Source organism: Thalassophryne amazonica, chromosome 6 (genome assembly GCF_902500255.1).
Source record: "Thalassophryne amazonica chromosome 6, fThaAma1.1, whole genome shotgun sequence".
Lineage (NCBI taxonomy): Eukaryota > Metazoa > Chordata > Actinopteri > Batrachoidiformes > Batrachoididae > Thalassophryne > Thalassophryne amazonica.
This window is the reverse complement of record NC_047108.1, coordinates 5,299,653-5,318,543: the sequence shown is the minus strand read 5'-3', so window position 1 is coordinate 5,318,543 and position 18,891 is coordinate 5,299,653. Positions and strand designations below refer to the sequence as shown.

The window sequence follows — 18,891 nt, the reverse complement described above, 5'->3', positions numbered from 1 at the left end:
GTGAGACGCCATTTCCTCTCCAGCTTCTGAGTTATCTGCTTTAAGCTGCGAGTTTGTGAGTTATACCACGGAGTCAGGCACTTCTGATTTAAAGCTCTCTTTTTCAGAGGAGCTACAGCATCCAAAGTTGTGCTCAACGAGGATGTAAAACTACTGACGAGATAATCTATCTCACTCACAGAGTTTAGGTAGCTACTCTGCCCTGTGTTGGTATATGGCATTGGAGAACATAAAGAAGGAATCATATCCTTAAACCTAGTTACAGTGCTTTCAGAAAGACTTCTACTATAATGAAACTTATTCCCCACTGCTGGGTAGTCCATCAGAGTAAATGTAAATGTTATTAAGAAATGATCAGACAAAAAGGGGTTTTCAGGGAATACTGTTAAGTCTTCAATTTCTATGCCATATGTCAGAACAAGATCTAAAGTGTGGTTAGAGTGGTGGGTGGACTCATTTACATTTTGAGCGAAGCCAACTGAGTCTAATAATAGATTAAATGCAGTGCTGAGGCTGTCATTCTCAGCATCTGTGTGGATGTTAAAATCACCCACTATAATTATCTTATCTGAGCTAAGCACTAAGTCAGACAAAAGGTCTGAAAAATCACAAAGAAACTCACAGTAACGACCAGGTGGACGATAGATAATAACAAGGGGGGGAGGTGATGGTCTCATGGTTAAGGTGTTGGGCTTGAGTCCAGAAGATCATGGTTTCAAATCCCTGCCTGACTGGAAAATCACTAAGGGCCCTTGGGCAAGGCCTTTAATCCCCTATTGCTCCCGGTGTGTAGTGAGCGCCTTGTATGGCAGCACCCTGACATCGGGGTGAATGTGAGGCATGATTGTAAAGCACTTTGAGCGTCTGATGCAGATGGAGAAGCGCTATATAAATGCAGTCCATTTACCATTTATAACAAATAAAACTGTTTTTTGAGACTTCCAATTTGGATGGACAAGACTAAGAGTCAAGCTTTCAAATAAATTAAAGCTCTGCTTGGGTCTTTGATTAATTAATAAGCTGGAGTGGAAGATTGCTGCTAATCCTCCTCCTCGACCCGTGCTTCGAGCATTCTGACAGTTAGTGTGACTCGGGGGTGTTGACTCATTTAAACTAACATATTCATCCTGCTGTAACCAGGTTTCTGTAAGGCAGAATAAATCAATATGTTGATCAATTCTTATATCATTTACTAACAGGGACTTAGAAGAGAGAGATCTAATGTTTAATAGACCACATTTACACTTAGCCTTAGCCAGCAGTTTCAAATTTCCTTCAATGTCGCCTGCTCTGGCCCCCGGAAGACATTTGACTATGGTTGCTGGTGTCGCTAACTTCACATTTCTCAAAACAGAGTCGCCAATAACCAGAGTTTGTTCCTCGGCGGGTGTGTCGCCGAGTGGGGAAAAACAGTTAGAAAAGTGAATGGGTTGGTGGTGTACAGGGGGCTTCTGTTTAGAACTACGCTTCTTCCTCACAGTCACCCAGCCGGCCTGCTTTCCCAGCTGCTTGGGATCTGCTGGGGGACAGCTAACGGCGGCTAAGCTACCTTGGTCCGCACCAACTACAGGGGTCTGGCTAGCTGTAGGATTTTCCAAGGTGCGAAGCCGAGTCTCCAATTCGCCCAGCCTGGCCTCCAAAGCTACGAACAAGCTACACTTATTACAAGTACCATTACTGCTAAAGGAGGCCGAGGAATAACTAAACATTTCACACCCAGCGCAGAAAAGTGCAGGAGAGACAGGAGAAGCCGCCATGCTAAACCGGATAAGAGCTAATAGCTGCGCTAAGCTAGCGGATTCCTAAAAACACACAAAGTGAAGAATGTGAAAATAATTTAGAAGTGATTCAGCAGAGAGAGTGCTTTAGTTAAGGCACGTGAAGATTACACTGTGAAATAAATCGTTATCTAGTTATCTAGATCAATCTAACTAAGCAGATTAAACAGCTAACAGATACAGCAAAACACCGCTGTGCTCCAGAACAGGAAGTGATACAATACCGCAGTGACAGCCAACCACCAGTAGAGGTGGTAATAAGTCTTTATGTCCATCCGTCCATCCATTCGTCTGTGCTCAGCATAAATCCAGTCCAATTACTGTCAGAGTCTTCAAATTCACAGGGAACATTCTTGGGACACAAACGTTGGACAAGTTCAAAGATGTCTAACCTGGACGTATTGTAAGAGGTATTTTAAGAGACAAAAAGTCACATTCTATTCCTGTTTTTATACTATGATCTCATGGATGTTAGTGTGGTGACGCCACTTCCCGGTGTCGCTAGCTGCTAACTTCGCTTCGTTTTTGGCTAAATATAACACCTTTCTCATATATGTGTGTGTGTGTGTGTGTGTGTGTGTGTGTGTGTGTGTGTGTGTGTGTGTGTGTGTGTGTGTGTGTGTGTGTGTGTGTGTGTGTGTGTGTGTGTGTAAAAGCTAGTGAGAAATAAACACTTCTAAAACTGAAAACACTGCTTGTGTAACCTGATAACACCTCTGGAAGGATTTATTAGACATTTTGCCTACATCAGCGTGCACGCTAACGTCCGCTAACTCAAAGCTAATTTCTGCTCTTGTCAGCAGCTCATGAAAATTCGGTAAGGTATATCTTATATATTATATTCCAATTCTGAGGTGCAACTATGCCAGTATACAATGGTATATCTAAATATCTAAAAAGGAAGAGTAAAATAGGAGAGTAGAAAAGAGTAGAGTAGAGCCACCTGGGTGCCTGGTCTTGAGAACCAGGGATGGGAGGTTAAAAAGCTTTTTATCCCATGGGAACTCTCACTACCCACCCAAGCAGCTCAAGAAAAAGGTATATATGATATAATAAGTAATAAGACATAAGAAGGATAAGACATCACAGGAGAAGATTGTTATCAAACACAAAGGAACCAACTATTTTGTAAGCTACAATGAACGTTGCTAAGGCCGGCTAGATAAGCTAACGTTAGCTGTTAGGTATAACTAATTGTATCCCACTCCTCCCATATTTACTTAAATATAATAATATTAAAAAGGGGGGAACAAGAAAAAGTAAAGCGTGTAGAAATGTATATGGAGACATAAGTACATATATTTGCAGAAAAGAGAAAAACGGCGGCCGTTTTAATCACCAAACCTGCAGCTGCTAGCATTACACATCTGGATGTTTCTTCTTCTGCTATACGAGGTCTATTAGAAAAGTATCCGACCTTATTATTTTTTCAAAAACCATATGGATTTGAATCACGTGTGATTGCTTCAGACAAGCTTGAACCCTCGTGCGCATGCGTGAGTTTTTCCACGCCTGTCGGTTGCATCATTCGCCTGTGAGCAGGCTTTGAGTGAGGAGTGGTCCAGCCCCCTCGTCGTTGTTAGATTACCAGGAAATGGCGGAATGATTTGGGCTTTTTTTCCATGAGAATTTTTTCAGAAACTGTTAGAGACTGGCAGCTGGAAACCATTAGAAAAATTATCTGGCTTTCGGTGAAAATGTTACACTACTACACTGTTTTGTCATGGAGGAAGAGGAGCGGAGGCTTTGCACGTCGCGGCGGTGCCGCATGGCGCACAGCAACGCCGTGATGAAGCCTCACGGGACATGTTCTGGCATGTCCAGGCACATCCACAATTTCTCGGATAATCACTCGATGGAAAAACCACCGAAGCTGTCTGAATGCCATCTCAAAGCCGTCCTGTGAGACCAAAACGGAGGTGATTTTGTCTCATTCCAGTAGCGAATCCATCGTGACGCGCGAAGCCTCCGCTCGGCTTTCCATGACAAAATCTCTTGTTAAAAGTGAAATCTGCTGGAAAATGGTTGATGTCCAGCTCTTGTGATGACCAGAGAAATGGCACACGATGGTCACGGATCCAGACAGCCATCCCTTTAGAAATGAAATGGTCGTTCAGCCTGTCGATGGCGGCTTCGGAGCGCGGCGCCGCTGGGGGCCGTCCTTAAAGCGTCATTAACACTCCTTATTCTCTACCAAGCCCGTAACATTTTCACCGAAAGCCAGATAAATTTTTCTAATGGTTTCCAGCTGCCAGTCTCTAACAGTTTCTGAAAAAATTCTGATGAAAAAAAGCCCACATCATTCCGCCATTTCCTGGCAATGAAAATCCGACGAGGGGGCTGGACCACTCCTCACTCAAAGCCTGCTCATAGGCGAATGACGCAACCGACAGGTGTGGAAAAACTCACGCATGCGCACGAGGGTTCAAGCTTGTCTGACGCAATTACACGTGATTCAAATCCATATGGTTTTTGAAAAAAATAATAAAGTTGGATACTTTTCTAACAGACCTCGTATTTTTAACACAGTATTCAGTAGCTTTGTCCTCGTGTGGGAACACATGTAATTACAGCTGAACATCCCTGTAACCACTTAAAGCGTTAAACATTACACTAGCACATATACATATATATATATACATACGAGGTCTATTAGATAATAAACCGACCCTTTTATTTATTTTTTTTAACTATATGGATTTAAATGACGTGCGATTACACCAATCATGCTTGAACCCTCGTGCGCATGCGTGAGTTTTTCACGCGTTTCGGTGACGTCATTTCCCTGTGGGCAGGCCTTGAGTGAGATGTGGTCCCGCCCTCTTGGCTGAATTCCTTTGTTTCACACGCTGCTCGAGACGGCGCGCGTTGCTTTATCAAATTTTTTTCTGGACCTGTGAGGAATATCTGAGTGGACACTATTCTAGAAATTAAGCTGGTTTTCAGTGAAAAGTTTAACGGCTGATGAGAGATTATGGGGTGTTTCTGTCGCTGTAAGGACTTCCCACGCAGCGGGACGTCGTGTAGCACTTCCAGGCACCGTCGTCGGCCTGTTTCGACATGAAACCATCCTAATTTAAGGCTTAATTCACCCAGGACGTCGTGAGAGAACAGAGAAGATTCAGAAGAGGCCGGCATGAGGACTTTATGCGGACATTCCACTGTGTAAGGACATTTTTTAATGAAAGACGTGCGCGCAAATTCGCCGAGTCGTTTCCGTGACGACTCGGCAATTCTGTGTGCGCCGCGACAGGAGAAACACCTCCATGTTGAAAACCATTTGTAAAATTCAGGCGGCTTTTGATGGCTTTCAACAAGTGAGTAACTGAGAAATTGTTTAACAGCTTGGGCATGTTCCAACTTGCCCGTTAAGGTTTCCAACGGAGGTGTTTTTCCTGTCGCGAACTAAACAACTGTTTAAAGGCAGATGCAGTCATCAGAGTTTATGATCCGTCCCTCTGAAACGTCTGACGTGTGAAACACACGCAGAACGAGTGAGGTCGTTCAGTCTTTTTGTTACCTTGTTGCTGCTCAGACTCTGCAGCTTCATCTGCTTCATGTATGTGGTGGTCAGAGGAACATTGTAGTCGATCACGTCTGATGCCAGAGAGGTCGGTCTGTCGTTTTCTGCAGAGGAGAGAGAGTTACTTCTTTAAAATGTGCCGTTCTATTCTGCAGTTTAGCAACTCAACTATGATGTTTACATCCTCCAGTGATTATATTCTGCCTGCAAGCATCCCAGAAAAAAGCTTTCAAAAAAAGCTTTTTTATTCCTCCAGCTGCTCCCGTTAGGGGTCGCCACAGCAGATCAATGAAAAGTGGTAACTCATTTAAATGGACTGGATTTGTGTTGCTGGGAGCACTTTAATAAATCTGACCTGCACACCAGGGGCGGTCTGGCCTTCAGCATCTTACTCAACAGCACTTCTAAACAGTCAGGAATAGCTAGGGATCAAACCACCAACAACCCGCTCTGCACCGTCCAACTCCTCTATCAGAACCAGTTCATGAACTCTGACACTCACTTTCATTTTAATTATCATGAACCATGGTTTCTGGTAATCTGCTCCAAAAAGTTCAACCAAGAACCCAATTCATGAGGCCCAGGGCCCCTGGTTTACACCTCAGTGTGGCCCCTCTGGTCTACACCTCAGTGTGGCCCCTCTGGTCTACACCCCAGTGTGGCCCCTCTGGTCTACACCCCAGTGTGGCCCCTCTGGTCTACACCCCAGTGTGGCCCCTCTGGTCTACACCTCAGTGTGGACCCTCTGGTTTACACCTCCGTGTGACCCCTCTCGTTTACACCTCAGTGTGGCCCCTCTGGTCTACACCTCAGTGTGGACCCTCTGGTCTACACTCAGTGTGGAACCTGGTCTACACTCAGTGTGGACCCTCTGGTTTACACCTCAGTGTGGACCCTCTGGTCTACACAGTGTGGCTCCTCTGGTTTACACCTCCGTGTGGACCCTCTGGTTTACACCTCAGTGTGGACCCTCTGGTCTACACCTCTGTGTGGCCCCTCTGGTCTACACCTCTGTGTGGCCCCTCTGGTCTACACCTCTGTGTGGCCCCTCTGGTCTACACCTCTGTGTGGCCCCTCTGGTCTACACCTCAGTGTGGACCCTCTGGTTTACACCTCAGTGTGGCTCCTCTGGTTTACACCTCAGTGTGGCCCCTCTGGTTTACACCTCAGTGTGGCCCCTCTGGTTTACACCTCAGTGTGGCCCCTCTGGTTTACACCTCAGTGTGGCTCCTCTGGTTTACACCTCAGTGTGGCTCCTCTGGTTTACACCTCAGTGTGGCCCCTCTGTTCTACACCTCAGTGTGGCCCTCTCTTCTACACCTCAGTGTGGCCCTCATGGTCGACACCTCAGTGTGGCCCCTCTGGTCTACACCTCTGTGTGGCCCCCTGATCTACACTCCATGTGGGATCCTGGTCTACACTCCGTGTGGCCCCTCTGGTGTACACCTCTGTGTGGCCCCCTGATCTACATTCCGTGTGTGCCCCTGGTCTACATCTCCGTGTGTGCCCCTGGTCTGTACCTCTGTATGGGCCCCTGGTCTACACTCCGTGTGGCCCCTCTGGTCTACACCTCAGTGTGGCCCCTCTGGTTTACACCTCAGTGTGGCCCCTCTGGTTTACACCTCCGTGTGGCCCTCATGGTCGACACCTCCGTGTGGCCCTCATGGTCGACACCTCAGTGTGGCCCTCATGGTCGACACCTCAGTGTGGCCCCTCTGGTCTACACCTCAGTGTGGCCCCCCTTCCAGCTCTAGAGGTTCCTCTAGAGCTGGAAGCAGAAGGAGACAATGAAGCAGAAAGTGAGGCAATGGAGGTCTACAGACTATGGCCTGTGTGTGTGTGTGTGTGTGTGTGTGTGTGTGTGTGTGTGTGTGTGTGTGTGTGTGTGTGTGTGTGTGTGTGTGTGTGTGTGTGTGTGTGTGTGTGTGTGTGTGTGTGTGTGTGTGTCTCATGAGTAACTTATATCTGGCCTGGTAAAGCTCAGGTCAGGTCAGGGCACATCCACCCCACGTTTCACCACATCCATCACACTTCAGAACTGCCTTGGGGCCTGGAAGACAACCACCCAGGCAGTCAACAAGTCTATCACCGCCCCTCGACAGTCACCATCTGTCTGCTGCAGACAGGTGAAATGTGGGCGTGTCCTTGCCCTTCTCCAGCCGCCATAGTCCTTCAGCACGGAGGCCCATCTGGGATCAGGCACAGAGAAACTCTGACGCTCCCTCACAACACATGCGATACCACTCACTGGAGTCTCCATGAGTCACCGCTCATTTGACACAAAGTCACTCTAGCCGTACTCAAGGATCCTCCAGAGAACAGACTTTCACCGACCTTGAATCGTTAACGCCACTTTCCCCATATTTGGTGAAAATTACACTTGTCCAAGTGACTTCAGAGTCTCTTTACCTTATTTTTATATCTGTCCTGTACTGTGCTCCAGATGTTAGACACGTCCTTTAGTGGAAAGTGTCGTAGATCAGTGGGTCCTCAAGTACCACCTAACGTACATGTTTTCCATCTCTGAGTCGATGCTTCACTGTGGTCAGGCAGCAGAACGTGAGTGCACCACACACACCAATAAAAACCTGATCTAACATCGAGTGCAGAGTCTTTCTGCCATTAACATGGCTTACACGGGCAGAGTCACAACACGCACACAGCTGCCCATTAGTGCTCAGATTCCACCGCTTCACTCAAACTACAATGCAATTGAATTGAATAAAAGTTATTAAACGTGTTCTTCCTGCTCAGGTAGGCTCAGGAGGAGCCCCACGCCACGGGTCTCCTCGCCGAGGACAGAGGAGCTCAGGTGCCCCGCGATGGAGGAGGAGTAATAATTTAGTCAGAATTCCTTGCAGAGTCTTTCAACTTAGAAAAAAAAAGATGTTTGTTTTCTGTGCAAATGCATTCCCCCACAGATTCATTTTAATAACAGAATGTCACTCTTTCCAAAGAGCTATTCAAGTTACCTGTGTATGAATCAGGGCTGCACGATATGACATAAAATTCATATCGTGATATGAATATATACCGGTAACGGTATATATTCATATCACGATATGACATAAAATTCATATCGTGATATGAATATATACCGGTAACGGTATATATCATGATATAATCTTAGGTGTAAAAATTATAATGGAAGCGTTTCTGAATGGGTTATATAGTCCCTTAGCAAAGCTACATTGATAAAAAAAATTTTTATAAAAAGCAACAAAAAACAGATATAATGTCATTTTCAGAACATTTATTGTGCAGATCTCAAAACTCAAAATTAAAACTCAGCACACTATGGTGCAAAATACTGCAAACGAACACAAACACCATTTTCATAACTTAGAATGCAAACAGAAATTGTAAATTTAAAAAAAATGAACAAATGTAGCAAAATATATATATATATATATATATATATATATATATATATATATTTACATTAAATTGCAGGAAATGCTTCAGGCGTTTTTTGTACAACTATGTGTATGTAATAAGATGAGACACAAATTCCAATGAAGATGGGACGTTGTGTAAAACATAATACAATGATTTGAAAATCCTCTTCAACCTATATTCAATTGAATATACCACAAACACAAGATATTTAAAGTTCAAACTGATAAACTTTATTGTTTTTGTGCAAATATTTGCTCATTTTGAAATGGATGCCTGCAACACGTTTCAAAAAAGTTGGGACAGTGGCACAAAAGACTGGGAAAGTTGATGAATGCTTATAAAACACCTATTTGGAAACAGGTTAGTGTCATAATTGTTTCTCAACATTCAATTGCAAGGAATTTAGGGATTTCACCATCTACAGTCCATAATATACAGCAAGGAAAATAAGTATTTGAACACCCTGTGATTTTGCAAGTTCTCCCACTTAGAAATCATGGAGGGGTCTGAAATTTTCATCTTAGGTGCATGTCCACTGTGAGAGACATAATCTAAAAAAATAAAAAAATAAAAAAAGTCTGGAAATCCCAATGTCTGATTTTTTAATAATTTATTTGTATGTTACTGCTGCAAATAAGTATTTGAACACCTGTGAAAATCAATGTTAATATTTGGTACAGTCGCCTTTGTTTGCAATTACAGAAGTCAAATGTTTCCTGTAGTTTTTCACCAGATTTTCACACACTGCAGCAGGGATTTTGGTCCACTCCTCCATACAGATCTTCTCCAAATCTTTTAGGTTTGGAGTTTCAGCTCCCTCCAAAGATTTTCTATTGAGTTCAGGTCTGGAGACTGGCCAGGCCACTCCAGGACCTTGAAATGCTTCTAACGGAGCCCCTCCTTAGTTGCCCTGGCTGTGTGTTTGGGGTCATTGTCATGCTGGAAGACCCAGCCATGACCCATCTTCAATGCTCTTACTGAGGGAAGGAGGTTGTTTGCCAAAATCTCACAATACATGACCGCATCCATCCTCCCTTCAATATGGTGCAGTCGTCCTGTCCCCTTTGCAGAAGAGCAGCCCCAGAGTATGATGTTTCCACCCCCATGCTTCACGGTTGGGATGGTTTTCTTGGGATTGTTCTCATCCTCTAAACATGGTAAGTGGAGTTGATTCCAAAAAGCTCTATTCTGGTCTCATCTGACCACATAACCTTCTCCCATGCCTCCTCTGGATCATCCAGATGGTCACTGATGAACTTCAAATGAGCCTGGGCATGTGCTGGCTTGAGCAGGGGGACCTTGCTGCCCTGCAGGATTTTAAACCATGACAGCATCATGTGTTACTCATGTAATCTTTGTGACTGTGGTCCCAGCTCTCTTCAGGTCATTGACCAGGTCCTCCTGTGTAGTTCTGAGCTTTCTCAGAATCATCCTTACACCACAAAGTGAGATCTTGCATGGAATCCCAGACCGAGGGAGATTGACACTCATCTTGTGTTTCTTCCACTTTCTAATAAATAATCATAACAGTTGTTGTCTTCTACCAAGCTGCTTGCCTGTTGTCCTGTAGTCCATCCCAGCCTTGTGCAGGTCTACAGTTTTGTCCCTGGTGTCCTTAGACAGCTCTTTGGTCTTGGCTATGGTGGACAGGTTGGAGTGTGATTGATTGAGTGTGTGAACAGGTGTCTTTTATACAGGTAACAAGTTCAAACAGGTGCAATTAATACAGGTAAAGGAGGGCAGAATAACAGGGCTTCTTAAAGAAAAGCATTAGAAGAAGCATTTCAAGGTCCTGGAGTGGCCTGGCCAGTCTCCAGACCTGAACTCAATAGAAAATCTTTGGAGGGAGCTGAAACTCCAAACCTGAAAGATCTAGAGAAGATCTGTATGGAGGAGTGGACCAAAATCCCTGCTGCAGTGTGTGAAATACTACAGGAAACATTTGACCTCTGTAACTGCAAACAAAGGCTACTGTACCAAATATTAACATTGATTTTCACAGGTGTTCAAATACTTATTTGCAGCAGTAACATACAAATAAATTATTAAAAAAAAAATCATACATTGTGATTTCCAGGTTTTTTTTTGTTTTTGTTTTTTTTTTTTTTGATTATGTCTCTCACAGTGGACATGCACCTAAGATGAAAATTTCAGACCCCTCCATGATTTCTAAGTGGGAGAACTTGCAAAATCACAGGGTGTTCAAATACTTATTTTCCTCGCTGTATATTACAAAGTAAATTTACAAAAAATATCGCAGAAGTTATTAATCATAATTCACGTTAGAGTAGGTCTATTAACAAAATTTAAAAACTGGTATAGAGCTTGAAGTGCGCACCATTTTTTTCTAACCAGCTCCTCCTGCTCCGTGGTCTCTGCACTTTCATCAGCAAGTGTTATCGTGATTGGTTGGTGGAGTCCAAATCTCTACCATAGGCCAAATTTATATTATTTACACCATCTACCGCATCACACCCCGAGTGTAAATTCCTGCATTTTTTTTTCCACATTGCGAAATATGTATCGCAGAAAAAAGACTACTATTGCTGTCAGTTTTATTCCATACTGTACATGCAGAGGCAGAGCCCTGTGGAGTTTTATCCCACAAACCAACAGACCAATATTTCTCAGTGTATCTTCACTGCAGCGACACATTAGCAGACAGTGATGGCTGATTGACACATGGTGCATCCAATCACCATTAACAACATATACAGCCTGCCTAATGACCTTTGTCATTACGCGATTCAAGAGAATCACATGACCAAAAAAATGTTAAAAATCTCACAAACATAGATGCTACTAGCGATTCAGTATGCATCAATGTAGCGTTTCTAGTGATTGCTGATGGTAAATGTACAACATAGATGGAACATAATTAAACAGGCATGACAAAATATGAAGCTGGGTAATAAAACACAGATCCAGTCTGCAAGCAAGGAGTTTGACACCTTTGCACAACAGTTTAAGTGGACCGGACATGACGCGAGTTGCTCCGTTACATCACATAACTATGAAGATGTACACACTTTCTTCTGCTTTACACACTTCACTGTGCTATTTTATTGAAGCAGCAAATGAAAATTTAAGGTGATTTTGTAAAAAAAAAAAAAAAAAAGCCAAAAACTGCACTTCTGAAGCTTGATACAAACTGAAAAGTAAAGATTTGTCATAAGCGCGTGGAGTCGTGCACACAGTCATCCTGTTGTCTTTGTCAACTAAACATGGTGTTGGTCCACACTGATTAACGGCACTTAATAATTAACAACTGAACTTTAGCGGGAGTCAACTCAGCATAGCAATGGAGAGGGTTTGTTTGTGTGTGTGTGTGTGTGTGTGTGTGTGTGTGTGTGTGTGTGTGTGTGTGTGTGTGTGTGTGTGTGTGTGTGTGTGTGGTGTGTGTGTGTGTGTGTGTGTGTGTGTGTGTGTGTGTCGGGTCAAAGCCCCACAGGATAGAAAGGCAATTAGCTTCTGTCTCTTCAAGTGGCATTCAGCAATAACACACACACACACACACACACACACACACACACACACACACACACACACACACACACACACACACACACACACGAACCCTGATGCTTCAGTCCTGCGTGTCATGAGAACCACACAGACTGCTTGCAGGTAAATAATAAATGTCAACTCTTTAGCAGAAATACTACACTAGTTGTCCATCCAAGTATTTTTTTTCCCCCTTTTTTCAAGCAAGTAAAAGTGGAGTTTGCTGTTATCATCTGTTTTGTGGAATTCTCACACAATAAAATATCCATCCATCCATCCATTTTCTTCCACTTTATCAGGAGTCGGGTCGCGGGGGCAGCTCAAGCAAAGTTGCCCAGACCTCCCGATCCACACACACCTCCCCCAGCTCCTCCGGGGGAACCCCAAGGCGTTCCTAAGACAGCCGAGAGATGTAGTCCCTCCAGCGTGTCCTGGGTCTTCCCCGGGGCCTCCTCCCAATGGGACGTGCCCGGAACACCTCTCCAGCGAGGCGTCCAGGGGGCATCCAGAAAAGATGCCCGAGCCACCTCAACTGACTCCTTTTGACGTGGAGGAGCAGCGGCTCGACTCCGAGCTCCTCCCGAGTGACCAAGCTCCTCACCCTATCTCTAAGGGAGCGCCCAGCCACCCTGCGGAGGAAACTCATCTCTGCCGCTTGTACTCGCGATCTCCTTCTTTCGGTCATGAGCCAAATCTCATGACCATAGGTGAGGATCAGAATGTAGCTCGATCGGTAAATCGAGAGCTTTGCCCCCCTACTCAGCTCTCTCTTCACCACGACGGTCCGATACAGTGACCGCACTGCAGACGCTGCACCAATCCGTCTATCAATCTCACGCTCCATCCGTCCCTCGATCTCACGCTCCATCCGTCCCTCACTCGTGAACAAGACCCCGAGATACTTAAACTCCTCCACTTGAGGCAAGGACACTCCACCGACCTGAAGAGGGCAAAGCATCTTATTCCGGTCGAGAACCATGGCCTCGGATTTGGAGGTGCTGATTTTCATCTCGGGCGCTTCACACTCAGCTGCAAACTGCCTCAGTGCACGCTGAAGGTCCTGATTTGACGAAGCCAACAGAACCACATCGTCCGCAAACAGCAGAGACGAGATTCTGTGGTTCCCAAACCAGACACCCTCACAATAAAATAAATAAATAAAATAATAAATGGAGTTTGGAGGAAAAAAGCAAAATGGTATTATCAGTAATTAAACAACAAATGCTCTGTATTCTTAAGGATTATCTGAAAATGGATGAGTTTAACACTGGCTAAAGTTTGCCACACGATGAAAAAAGTTAAAAATTAAAAATTAAAAACAAAACCCTGCTGTATGTGGGTGTTGAGAGAGGACCAGAGGACACTACTGCTCGTGTCCTACTTTATAAGATCAATAAATACAACATTTCCTACATGGACCACATGTGGTAAAATTTGGCATCCAGGTAACATCCTGCATTTTTTGTTAGTCTTACATACAAGTATTAGTAAAATTGTGCATGTTTACAGAGATGTTTTGCAGTTTTTGTCACAGACATAGTTGTTTCATAGAATAAAATTTCAATTTAAAAAGAAGATATTTTTGATTTCTCCATGCATTTGCAAGATATTGACCATGTCCATCTATTTTATACATGTACATGCAGGTTTGCATAGAGAGTGAGAAACGGAGAGAAAGAAATCCATCGGAGCAAAAACGCTGTTCTCTTCGTATTTCTGGATTGTCACTTTCTTGACATGGAATGTGTAAAAACAAATGCACATGGAGAGCGGGGGGGGGATAGTGAGATTTTTACACCAGGTTTGTGACATATGCACTCCCGAGCTGTAGGGGGAGCTCTGGAGAGAAGAATGTGAGCAAAGTTAAGCTGTGTTTACACATAACCAAGACACGTTACGAATGTCATTTTTCTGTCATTCATGACACATTCCTGACATTCTTAATGTGACTTAACGCATCTGAATATGTTTCTTAATAGTGCGTGTTGGTGCGTGATATTCTTGATATTCGTGGAGCATGTTTTTGGCTGTCAAAAAAATCTTCCACGAATGTCACACACCACCCTCATTTCGTCTAACATCGTTAATAGAACGTGACAACGTTCGTAGTGATTCCTGTGATGGTTCTTGGAGCCCAAACTGTCACGCGTTATTACGAAGTGACACGGAAACTGTCAAGTTTTGACACGACTTGTAATGTGGCGTCACATTTCACTGTGTGCCACGACGAATCAGTTTTCTGTCACGTGCGCACAATTAAACTCGGCTCCAAATGTCGTTCCACGGTTCCTGCTGAAGCTCCTCAGGATGCTCCTGCAGGTGTTCCACCTGCTGTTGTAACCGATGAGTGGGAGAATGAGTCTGAGCCAGAGGAACCAGAGGAGACTCACGTGCAGCCAGACATCTCTGCACCTCCTCCAGTCCGGCGGAGGAAGAAGCGTGTGCACAATTAAACCCTGCTGCACCGCATTCAGTTTGATTGCTGACACCAAGTTGACTAAAAGTCTAATTTCAGTGCTCTTCAGCGCACTCCTGCAGGTGTTCCACCTGCTGCATGTGCCGGATGTTTGGGAAAATGTGTGAGACGAGACCCGCATGAAGCCACACATCTGGCTCTGTCCTCCTCCTCCTCTCTGCACCACTCCATGGCACAGAGCCCAACTACGCATGCAGCCACAAAGTTCTTCTGAAAAACTGGAGCGATCCGAATTCGGTTGGATGAATATGGGTGTGTGTGTGGAGACAATTCACCTCATTCACAACGTGACAGAACTTAACGATGCACTGTTACGCGCAATGGCGCACAATAGTGCGCAACAACGTGGAACACTATTCTTGACCGTGCGTAATGGTTCCTGATAATTCTCCAGCAACACGTGCCATTAATTGTAACGTGTGGTAACAGGTTGCAGCAGTTCCTGAGGACACCTGACGTCTCTGCCCCGAATCATCACATCCGTGATCAGCGGCCAAGAATGTGTACTTGGTGGCATTTGTGACTTGTCTTCATTATGTGTAAATGCAGCATTAGGTATTTCTCCTTTAAGCATAAATTATATTGGCTTTTAATGGGTCTACACTTCTGGAAGTGTCCATTTGTGATGACATCATACATCAAATCATTCTTCTCATTAACACTAATCAACTGATTGATCATCTAGTAAGTCTTGAGTTTTCAAACCAGCGATGTATTCAAAAATATTTAAAAAAAACATGCAAACAATAGAATATAAAGTGTTAGTTTTGCACATAAACAGCCTTCACTTCTTTAAAACACATTTTCCAAACAAGAACAAATGTTGATATTTTCTGGATTTATTCATGAGTGGATATAAAAAAAAAAAATTGAAATTGCACCAACCTTTTAAAACAAAGTTACTTTGTGCTTGAGTTGTTTGACAGGATTCTCTTTTCTTTTGTTCATTTTTTCCTTCTGTATGAGATTCACCCTGGTCTCAGCCTGCAGTCGACGTTAAACTCTCATCAGTTTTTACTTTCGTTGTTGTCATCCATCTTTTCCTCCCCCTAACCCAACAACAAGGTTTCTCTTTTCCCGCTTGTCCCCCGACTCTGTGCAAAATGAGCTCGTTTCCTGGGCCATTTTCTTTGTTAAAAGCCATTAATTAGGCTAATTGAGGAGAGGGAGAGAGAGAGAGAGAGGACAACCCAATGACTCCTCTGTTTAATAAGAAACAAAGAGAAAACCCGGGGGGGGGGGGGGGGGGGGGGGACAAAGTGAGAGAGAAAAGGAGGGAGGAAGGAGACAGATTTGGGAGTGTGTGAGCAAAACGGGAGGAAGAAAGAGAAGCTGGGCTCGAAGGACAGAGATGGAAGAAGCACAAAGAGATGAAGGAGGGACAGAAAAGAGGTGAGAATGTGAGGATGTGCAGCAGGAAGGACGGGGAGGCATGGAAGAAAAAACAAATCATGCCACCCCGAGAGAACACACACACACACACACAACCTGTCATTTAAATCCTGTGTTTTCTTATGAAGACACTCAGTGCTGCCGCAATTTGACCCCAGTGACGTTGACCTGCACCCAACAACTGACCTGTGACTGACGTGTGTGATGCCTCACTTCAATTAAAAAAAATAAAAGTTTCACATGACAACAAATTTGAGCAATTCTAAGGTAACGGAATTACAATCTTAACAAATTTTTACTGGCGAGCTAAAATATGGCCAGATTTCACTGTCATCATAATTCTATTATCATAAAATTACCCAGATATCATGTTACAATGTGAATGTTGCCACATATTAACATGGCACTGATCATTTTTTTTAACTGGTGTGGCTGCATCACTCATCTGTAACTCTACATTTGTTCCGTTGTTTGGGGGGGGTTGTTGTTGCTCTGCTTTAATTTGACTAATTGTAGTTTTGTTTTTATTTTTGTTCTTTGAATCAGAGGGAGTGGATTCATGAGATGATATCAGCCACTGACTTCACTGAGCCGACAGACAGAGCAAAGTGAAGATGGAGGACGAAAAGGTGATGAGAGAGAATCTACTTGAAAGACGGACTGAAGAAAGAAGGTGACGGCAAAGACAATGGACAGAAAGCAGACTGAGAGATGTGAAACATTCGTGTGAAGAATCGTACTGTAACGGAATAGTAGAGGAAGAGACACACAATGGAAGAACGAGATCATAATTTTATTCTCAAGTACTGGACATACCACAGTTCTATGTACAGGTGGTCCTGATCCCCCAGTTAGGACACAGACCCTACACAAGAGGTAACAAACAACAGTTTGGGGTGGGGGGTACTGAAAACACAAACACATGCGCCCAACTTCGAAACTTATGACAGATGGATGCTTGACGGAGTACTTGGTCGATTTTACGCGGAATATAGACAGGTGAATGGTGAACTTTATAAGAAAACAAGTCCACTCTTCGTCATGGACTTAACAACCATCTCCAGTCGATTGATGGGATGTCAGTTGGTGCAGTCTGACAGTAATAACAAAGAGTTGAAACTTAAGATTGATTTTTCAGTTTTAGTATGTTTGACAAACTCCCAATTTTCTTGTTTACCATTTAATGTAATTTAATGATTATGCGGATTGTACCCGCATAATCCCGTGTACCCATGATTAAACGGACGAGGTCCGCATAATCATGGGTACACCAAAATCAAAAGTCTATAATTGTATAATGTTTCCCTTATCCAAAAATAGCTAAATAATGTTATCTGAGTTCCCCCGTCCTCCCACAAACACACACACACACAATTTTGGTAACTGTCTGTTTTGTTGCTAGCGAGCATGACCTTAAACTCTATGCAACTACATCTGTATGTGTTTTAGTAAGATATACTAACAATGCCCAATCTAATGGGCCTTCAAACCCATGCAAAGTACTCCTCCAAAGCATGTACCCACCAAATACGAAGTTTCTGCGAGCAATAGGTGCCGACCTACGGTGCGGCCAGACAGACGGACAGACAGACGATCAGATGGACAGACGGAAGGACGGACAACCCGGATGCTATATGCCCACCTCGTGGTGCAAGCGCCATGCGGGGCATAAAAATGGAAAATTTCATTGAAATGAGTTCAGATATTTTATTTTATCGTGAGTGAAGGTGACTGCTGAAAAGCCGGTGTAAATTTTTCTGCACACACGACACTTCGTAATGTGGGCGTGGCATCGTTGTGCTCTCTGGTTTACGGGGCAAAGATTGGAGGCTTTGTGGTACTGGTTTCAGTGGAGTGTTTGTACCTTTGTGCTCCTGTCCCACGGTGCTGATGTGCATCCTTTTCTGACATTCTCCACAGCTCATCAGGAAACGAGTCACCGCCTCTCTGGGCAGGAAGGCGTACGTCTCCGCGATCTGCAAGACAATACCCAAAAGTCTGTTTTGTAAATACACTGATGACCAAAAAAATTAATAAACACATTAAACCTAGTTTTAAAGACAATAACATGCTTTCTGGACAGAGTTGTGGTGCAGGGACAACAGTGAAATATAAAATTTGGAGTACATGGTTATTCACAGTTACACGTTTTATTCAAGGTGAAAATGTGACTAAAAACAACAATAAGTTCACAACACAAAGTTTTCTAATTACATTTCTGTCTTCTCTGATTTGTGCTCTGATTATTTTTTTGTTTGGAGGATAAAAACTACAGTTGGGGTGCAGCTGTTGTGCACTCATCAATTAAATTAAAATATGATGTCACAAATATTCTAAGCATCATATAAAGTTGCAAATGTCAGGAAATGTACTCAGCTGATCCTACGTCATCATCATCATCACCTCATTACTATTCGTCCCGCCCCTAGATGCACTAATCGTGTTAAATGTGTTTGCTCATTATTAAAGTTGCGCTGAAACAGATGTTTGCGTTCAGCTTGTGGGATGTGACACGTTGCCACATGACGCAAGTCTCTGCGATATTTGATTTGACCGTTTGAAGAGGGGGCGGGGCTTGGCATGCATGGAGAGCTGTGTGTCAAGTAATTGGGCAGCGGGCAGGGGTGGTGGCCAAGTGGTTAATGCGCTTGGTTTCAGTGTAGAAGGTTCCGAGTTCAAATCCCACCCCTGCCACATTTCTCCATGTAATGTGGAGTTGCATCAGGAAGGGCATCTGGCGTAAAACTTGTGCCAATTCAACATGCAGATCCACCTTGTATTTGCTGTGGCGACCAAACAAGGGAGCAGCCGAAGGGACT

The 18,891-nt window shown here is 44.0% G+C and overlaps 1 protein-coding gene across 2 annotated transcripts in view; it reads right to left on the bottom strand.

The window, feature by feature from the left end:
* LOC117511786 (nucleolar protein 4-like) overlaps positions 1-18,891 on the bottom strand; it is a 418,634-nt gene that overhangs the window by 316,845 nt on the left and 82,898 nt on the right. For both annotated transcript variants that reach the window (XM_034171682.1, XM_034171681.1), the window contains exons 3-4: positions 17,937-18,048; positions 5,299-5,405 (exon numbers count right to left, since the gene is read on the bottom strand). In XM_034171682.1, the coding sequence (XP_034027573.1) occupies positions 5,299-5,405; positions 17,937-18,048 (219 nt within the window). The remainder of the gene's footprint in view (positions 1-5,298; positions 5,406-17,936; positions 18,049-18,891) is intronic.